This window comes from Arachis duranensis, chromosome 5 (assembly GCF_000817695.3).
Source record: "Arachis duranensis cultivar V14167 chromosome 5, aradu.V14167.gnm2.J7QH, whole genome shotgun sequence".
Taxonomy (NCBI): domain Eukaryota; kingdom Viridiplantae; phylum Streptophyta; class Magnoliopsida; order Fabales; family Fabaceae; genus Arachis; species Arachis duranensis.
The window spans coordinates 104,832,465-104,840,472 of NC_029776.3; the positions used below are offsets into that span (position 1 = coordinate 104,832,465).

At 28.2% G+C, this 8,008-nt stretch overlaps 1 protein-coding gene and 1 pseudogene across 1 annotated transcript; both read left to right on the top strand.

Moving 5' to 3' along the window:
- The first annotated feature begins 2,021 nt into the window (after window positions 1-2,021).
- On the top strand, window positions 2,022-4,304 carry LOC107491147 (deacetoxyvindoline 4-hydroxylase). Its single transcript, XM_052261536.1, has 3 exons — window positions 2,022-2,773; window positions 3,140-3,461; window positions 3,849-4,304. The coding sequence occupies exons 1-3, from the start codon at window positions 2,244-2,246 to the stop codon at window positions 4,107-4,109; spliced, it is 1,113 nt and encodes a 370-aa protein (XP_052117496.1). The 5' UTR covers window positions 2,022-2,243; the 3' UTR covers window positions 4,110-4,304.
- Window positions 4,305-5,766: 1,462 nt separating this feature from the next.
- LOC107491148 (probable 2-oxoacid dependent dioxygenase) lies at window positions 5,767-6,772 on the top strand (annotated as a pseudogene).
- The last annotated feature ends 1,236 nt before the right edge of the window (window positions 6,773-8,008 follow it).

Genomic DNA, 8,008 nt, shown 5'->3' on the forward strand with positions numbered 1-8,008 from the left:
CAGAAGGACGGATATCCCAACAGCTTCTTCCCATGAATAAGGTTTTAATGGATGTTCATGGCTCAGTGGCCTTGGAAGCCAGATCCTAAAGCATTGGGATCTCAATTGATTGGGCTTATTGTGGTTTCAAATACCGAGTGCCGTTTTTCCAGTAACTTCGAGTATACTAGCAGCAAGTTTTGCTACTAGTCCTGTAATTCCTAAAGCAACTCCTGCAGTAAATAAATATGAAATAGAGTAGTCAGTAGTCAGGAGAAAAGTAATATCACATCTCACGAAAAAATTATCACAAGGCATTCTTTAAGTTGCTCTAAAATTAAATTCAATTTACGTGAGAGGACACCGGGGAGACCATGCTTCTCAGCTCCTCTTACAGGTGACTGGAGAAGACCAATCAATCCCTGTAAACAATGAAGTTAAGAACAACTTGCATTTACACAACAAGAATTATGCTAACACAAACAGATCAAGAAGAACCAATAGTGGCACAAAAGAAAAATCCAACTAAATTGCATAGGTCAATGTAGATGCTAATCAATGGCACCCATCAAGTCAAATGTGAGCAGAAGTAATCAAGCAGGGCTCATTAGTAGTAGGAAGGGGAGATGCAAAAAATCACAAATCTCTAATTGCAAAATAAGTGGTCTGAGTCCAATGAGTTATAATTCAAATAACATAATTTTTCTATACTCATTTAAAAAGAGACGGGTTCGAGTATTCCTATCTTTGATTAAAAAAAAAAACTGAGTATCGAAGATATGTTGAACAACTATAAAAATATTTATGATTTTTAATTTTGGTATTTAATTCTCAGTTAATTAATTTTATTAAATATTATTGTGATAAAAATATGGTATTCCAGTATTTTTTATTTTTACATTTTTACATAAAAACTGAAAATAGTATCTAAAAATATATAATTTCTTATTATTATTTTTTTATAAAATTTTAAAACAAAAAATAAAAATATAAACTAATTATACTTATATATTGAGATATATTTCTACTTGTCATGTATGCCATTTATTATATCACATTATTTGTATGGTATATTCAAAATTATTTTTTTAAAAAGAAATAAATTTGACAAATAAAAAAATGTAGAATAAAAAATTAATTACGATGTTTAAATTTTTCAGAAAATAAAGCCTGAAAAATTATAGCATTTTTTTGCTGTAACTGGGATGCATGCATTTTGAATCGGTTGGAAAACTTTTCAGAGACACAGTCGAGAGTGGAATGGGATTGTTGGGCATAATCGGGAAAGCTCTTGTTAGGACAATGTGTACAATCATATATGGGTGGCGCTAAGATCAAAGTTATTGGACTTGAAGATGGAAGAAAAGTTAACAGAGTTATGTTAGGTAATGAATATTTTTTTTGAACAATATGAATAATTATTAATAAAATAAAAATACACTACATTTTTAAATTATCAATTTAAATCTTAATATTAGAATAATCATTCATATACCTAATAAAATAAATATTAGATATATTCATTATTCACTAATATTGTTGATTACCTAAATTTTTCTAAATTTAAATATGGATGATATTTATAAGGTACTATTTGGACACTAACAATAGATAACGACTATCATGTTTTGTCAAAAAAAAACTCATTGTCTAAAAATAAATATCAATATCCACTCCCTAAAAAGGTGTATTTTTGAAACAATTAAATGATAGTGGTTGTTGAAATTTTTTATGACATTGGAAAAAAGTTGGGTATAGAAACTTCAATTGATCATACTGCACGGACGATTATTTTGCATTACTCATATTGTTGAAAAATAATAATTTTATATTTAAATAGATATCTAATTTTTGTATATTTTATTTACAACTATTAATTAATTTGATTATAGTTTTTACAAATTTTCACCTTTTTTTTTTTCCTTATGGCAACTTAAGTTCATAAACTCGATAAGTTTAATTTAAAATAGTACTAAATTCCGGCGTCAAAAAAGACTTCCAGAGAAGCAGAGAATGACATTAGAGAGATAAGGTTGAGGAAATTGAAAAAGAAACTAACCACATGTTTTTATGGATAGCGCAATGTGCTGTTATCAGAAAGAGAGTGGAATTGAACAACATGATGGCTACTGATGCAGAAGAAAATCAAATAGAACACGACTCTTGTTATGACAGGCAAATAACATTACACCCGCGAGGTTTCTAGATACCATGAATTAAGTTCTTAGTTGAATAAAGAAAGTTTATTAAAAACAGAGTGAAACATGGTGGAAGCAGATCATGAAGATGGAGGTTATGATAGGAACAAGGAATTAAAGCTTCTTGATGAAACAAAAGCAGGTGTGAAGGGTCTTGTTGACGCTGGTTTGACTAAGTTACCAAAGATATTCGTTCATGATAACCATAAAGTCAAAGTTTCTTCTCCTTCTTCTTCTTCCTCTGCTACCAATGTTAGTATTCCAGTTATTGATTTGGGATCACTACACGAAGGAGGTAATTCACGCCATGAGATCGTTCAGAAAGTCAAAGATGCAGGTGAAAAATGGGGGTTCTTTCAAGTGGTCAACCATGAAATTCCACAGAGTATTTTGGATGAAATGCTTGATGGGATGCGTAAATTTCATGAGCAAGATGCTGAGGTGAAGAGAGAATTCTATTCACGTGATATTACAAAGAGAGTGTTCTACAACACCAACATCAATTTTTCTACTTCAGAGGTTAATTGGAGGGACACCCTCTATTGTTTATTGGCACCAGGACCCCTTGACCCTCACCAACTCCCTTCTATTTGCAGGTGAGTGATTCATTTATTAGTTAGTTTAAATAAATATTAAAAAGTTTGAATCTCGTTTTGTGTATGCAATAATCATTGATTGTAAACTTTCAAATAAAACTTTTATTTGGAATGAATTAGTTCTTGACCTACTAAATTAAAGAGATATTGTAAAAAATTCTAAAATATAATTAATAATAATAAAATAAATTTAATATGCTTTTTATTATTTATTTTTTATAAAAATAACTGTACATAAATTTTTATCTATTTTGTTTAAGAAAAAATAAAAATAAGAAGAGAAAATAAATTTTGAAAAATAAAAACACAAACAAAAAATGTTAAAATTATTTGTTTCCATGACGTGTGAGATTAATTTGTTTGCAGGTATGTAATAATTGAGTACTTAAATCATCTTAAAAAACTGGCACTCACGCTGTTAGAATTGCTTTCGGAGGCATTAGGCCTAGAAAGCAATTATCTCAAGGACATAGATTGTGCTGAAGGGATTTTCATGGTTGGAAATTATTACCCTCCTTGCCCTCAGCCTGAACTCACTTGGGGGTTAAGTTCTCATACAGATATGGGGTTTGTAACTATTCTTCTACAAGACCAAGTTGGTGGACTTCAAGTTTTTCATGAAAATCAATGGTTTGATATCACTCCCTTTCCTGGTGCTTTCATCATTAACCTTGGTGACATGATGCAGGTGATCATAATTTTATCATTGATTGTGTCAGGATTTATATTAAAAGTAAAGTATATTTTTTATCTCTAATATTTATAATTTATAATTTTATTTTGTTCTTAATATTTTTATTTATGTTAAAATTATTCTGAACTTTAATTCTGTTTAAAATCTTAGAGACAAAATTAAAAATGTATAGAAGTAATTTTGATATAAATAAAAAACTCATATTAAAAATAAAAAAAATTAAACATTAGAGAAACGTACTTTAACCTTTATATTTTATATTGAATTTAATTTCTATTTTAAGCAAATACCTAACTAATCATGTATTACTGTTATATAATATTCCATCAAACAAATAGTTAAGTTGTTCAAGTGACTTATTTGTCGTAACACTGATTACAGCTAATCACAAATGACAAATTTATGAGCGCCAAGCACAGAGTTGTGGCTCAAAAAGTAGGTCCACGAGTTTCGGTTTCATGCTCTCTGAGACAACATGTTCAAAATGAATGTCCAAAAATGTATGGACCAATAAAAGAGTTGGTGACAAAGGAGAATCCTCCAATTTATAAGGAAATGAAAATGTCGGACTTGGTTAAACTGGTGTATACCACAAAGCTAGATTACGATGTCTTCTCTCCACTAAAACACTTCAGGCTATGAAGCATCAAGAATTAAAGATTGAGGAATGCTAGGGGCTAGCAACTTTTGTGATTTATCGTCATTAAAGAACTATCAATGATGATTTTAATGGTGTGAAATTAATGTGAGATTTTATCCAATGATTTACTTTTTTTTACCGGTTACATGCTGGCCAGAATTTAATAAAGTTACTGGTCTCTTAGACTTTTTCTTAAAGATACTCCTGTATGAAACTAAATTACAAACTTTCTTGAGGGATGTTAGAGTGAGAGATTCAACCTTTTCAGTTTTAAAAACTCTCATCTTGTATTTAAATAAAAGTCCCTTCAAAATTCATTTGGTGTATGTTAAACTAGATGATGTTATTTATGAATACCAAATAAGAATCCTAAAATTGATTGGAGTATAATTTGGACTCTAAAGCTGGCGTGGCATCTAACATAAGTGTGGTTGTATCATTATAAATCTCATCACCCGAGATATTAAGAGTTTGTTTGAATGTTATTAAGTTATTAGAAAAACAAATATTGTAATGATATAAAAAATTATTAGTTGTGAATTTTTGTAAAGTAACGATTACATGAAAAATGATAATATTACTCCCAAATTGATGACGCAACTTTTTCTTGTATTTTTTTTTATCTTCTTCCAAAATTATTTTTGCGTTGTAATAAAATATTGAGAAAATGTCACTCCCCTCTCCTGAGAGATGCTAAAATGTCATTCTCCTCCCCTTTATTTTATAAATGTATATTTTTCTCCCTTCTAACTTTTAAAAAACCTCCTCTTTAATCCATTTTAAATTTTTTGTGTTAATAATGTTAACTTTATCCATTTTTTATGAAAAAAAATAAATTATTTTTTGAAAAAATATCCATTAACAAAAATTTTATTTTTTATCATTAAATTTTGCTTACCAAAATATCTTTTAATAAATTATTCTTTTATTAATTAAATTGTATTTTTAACGAAATATTTTCAAAAAAATTAATAATTAAATTATTTTTTTTCTAAGATACATATTTTTCAATAATTTTTTAATTATTAAATTGTGATTTTACTAAAATTTTTGTTAACAATTATTTTTATATTTACTATTAATTTTTTTATATTAATATATATTATTTTAATATTAAATAAAAAAATCTTACCACTGGTAATATGTATAACAATTAATATTTATTGATATTGAAAAATAATCTTACTAAAATTTTTTATTTAATATAGAATAATTTATTAAATAATATTTTATTAAGCAAAATTTAATAATAAAAAATAAAATTTTTGCTAATGAATATTTTTTTAAAAAATAATTTTTTTTCTTAAAAAATGGATAAAGTTAACATTAGTTAACACAAAAAGTTTAAAATAGATTAAAAATAAGGTTTTTTAAAAGTTAAAAAGGAGGAAAATGTACATTTATAAAATAGAGAGGAGGGGAGTGTCATTTTAGCATCTCACAGGATTCTCTAAAATATTCAATCTTTACAAACTTTATAAACTTTCGAGTTTCAATGTTTGATTATATTATAAATGTTGCAATTATCAAAGTTGACTTCCAATAATTGATACCATTAAGGCAAGCAAGGCAGAGAAAATAACATTACATGCAAGATTTCGGATACTATGAATTAAGTTCTTAATTGAATAAAGAAATTTGATTGAAAACAGAGGAAACATGATGGAAGCAGATCATGAAGATGGAGGTTATGATAGGAACAAGGAATTAAAGCCTCTTGATGAAACAAAAGCAGGTGTGAAGGGTCTTGTTGATGCTGGTTTGACCAAGTTACCAAAGATATTCGTTCATGACTTCCATAAAGTCAACATTTCTTTTTCTTCCTCTTCCTCCTCTGCTACCAATGTTAGTATTCCAGATATTAATTTGGGATCACTACACGAAGAAGGTAAATTCATGCCATGAGATCATTCAGAAAGTCAAAGATGCGGGTGAGAAATGGGGTTTCTTTCAAGTGGTCAACCATGACATTCCACCGTGTGTTTTAGATGAAATGCTTGATTGGGTGTGTAGATTTCATGAGCAAGATGCTGAGGTAAAGATATAATTTTATTCACGTCATATTACAAAAAGAGTGTTCTAGAACACCAACTTCAATTTTTATAAAGCTTCAGAGGTTAATTGAAGGACACCCTCTCTTGTCTATTGGCACCAGGACCCCTTGACCCTCACCAACTCCCTTCCATTTGCAGGTATATGGAGAAAGATTAAAACTCCAGCCTAGTTGTTGATTTGGTAGAGACTCACATGTATTTTGTCATCATATAAAGTTGACAATTAAAAATTGTTAGATGATTTGATTTGATATGTTTGAAGAGACGTAACAATTAAGTACTTAGATCATGTCAAGAAACTGGCATGGACTCTGTTAGAAATTAGAATTGCTTTTGAAGTCATTAGGCCTAGAATGCAGTTACCTTAAGGACATAGATTGAGCTAAAGGGATTTTCATGTTTGGACATTATTACCCTCCTTGCCCTGAGCCTGAACTCACTTGGGGGTTAAGTGCTCATACAGATGTAGGTTTTGTAACTGTTCTTCTACAAGACCAAGTTGGTGGACTTCAAATCTTTCCAGTGGATTGATGTCACTCCTATTTCTGGTTCTTTCATCATTAATCTTGGTGATAGGATCCAGGTGATTATAATAAATTCATCAATGTTTTTGGTAGTGATTTATATTGTATATCCAATTGTGTATTACTACTTTACTATATACCTTTGTATATAATCTTCTACAAAACTAAACAAATATTTAAGTTCTTCAATTGACCTATTAATGTCTTAGTACTGATTAAAGCTGATCACAAATGACAAGTTTATGAGCGCCAAGCACGGAGTTCTTGCTCAGAAAATAGGTCCACGAGTTTTGGTTTCATGCTCTCTGAGACAACATGTTCAGGATGAATGTCCAAGAATGTATGAACCAATAAAAGAGTTGGTGACAGAAGGGAGTCCTCCAATTTATAAGGAAATAAAAATGCAGGACTTGATTAAACTGGCGTATACCATAATTCCACAAAGCTAGATGACGATGTCTCTCCACTAAAACACTTTAGAATATGAAACATCAAGAATTAAAGATATTCCTGTATAAAAGTATATTAATTTCAAACTTTCTCGAAGAATTCTAAAGTGAGAGATTCAACACTTACTGATATAGAAGCTCTCATGTTTTGTATCTAAATAAAATTCATTTGGTGTATGTTAAAAGTAGATTATGTAAGTCATTTATGCAATATCAAATAAGGGGTTGTAGTGTTATACCATCATAAGTCCCATGAATTCACGTATTAAACCTCTCAAATCTTTAAAAAAGTTTCATTTGAATGCATTGATACAATTTATTTTTTATATACTCACAATATAAAATATTTTATATAATTATATTATCATATTTATTTTTTGGACGATTATTCATACCATCAATAAAAATATTAGTTATTTTTTATGATTTAGATATGGGTTATGCTAGATAACTAATAATTTTCTTGAACAATGGTCCTAAAATTAGCGGAATTCAAGTATAACACACTACACTTTAAATTACTCACTTAAATCTTAATATTAGAATAACTATCCACACACCTAATAAATTGAACATATTGTTTAATATTTTCATTGTCTACCTATACTTTTTCTTTATAAATAAATATGATTCAAGACGACGACAACAACAACAATATTATTATTATTATTATTATTATTTTATTATTATTATTATTATTATTATTATTATTATTTTAGCTAACATATTGACATATGACAATATTATTATTAATAGAAATTTTAAAATATTTTTTTAATAAATACAAAATAAATACATTAAAAATTTTAATTTTTTGTATTTACAATAAAAAAATTTTAATTTATAACCTTAATATGTATTTTTAAGATACAAT

Excerpts from the sequence above, each read along its gene's own strand:
- LOC107491147 (XM_052261536.1), top strand. The coding sequence starts at position 2,244 with ATGGTGGAAGCAGATCATGAAGATGGAGGTTATGATAGGAACAAGGAA. Across the intron at positions 2,774-3,139 it reads CAACTCCCTTCTATTTGCAG|GTATGTAATAATTGAGTACT; the intron begins GTGAGTGATTCA and ends ATTTGTTTGCAG. Across the intron at positions 3,462-3,848 it reads ACCTTGGTGACATGATGCAG|CTAATCACAAATGACAAATT; the intron begins GTGATCATAATT and ends CACTGATTACAG.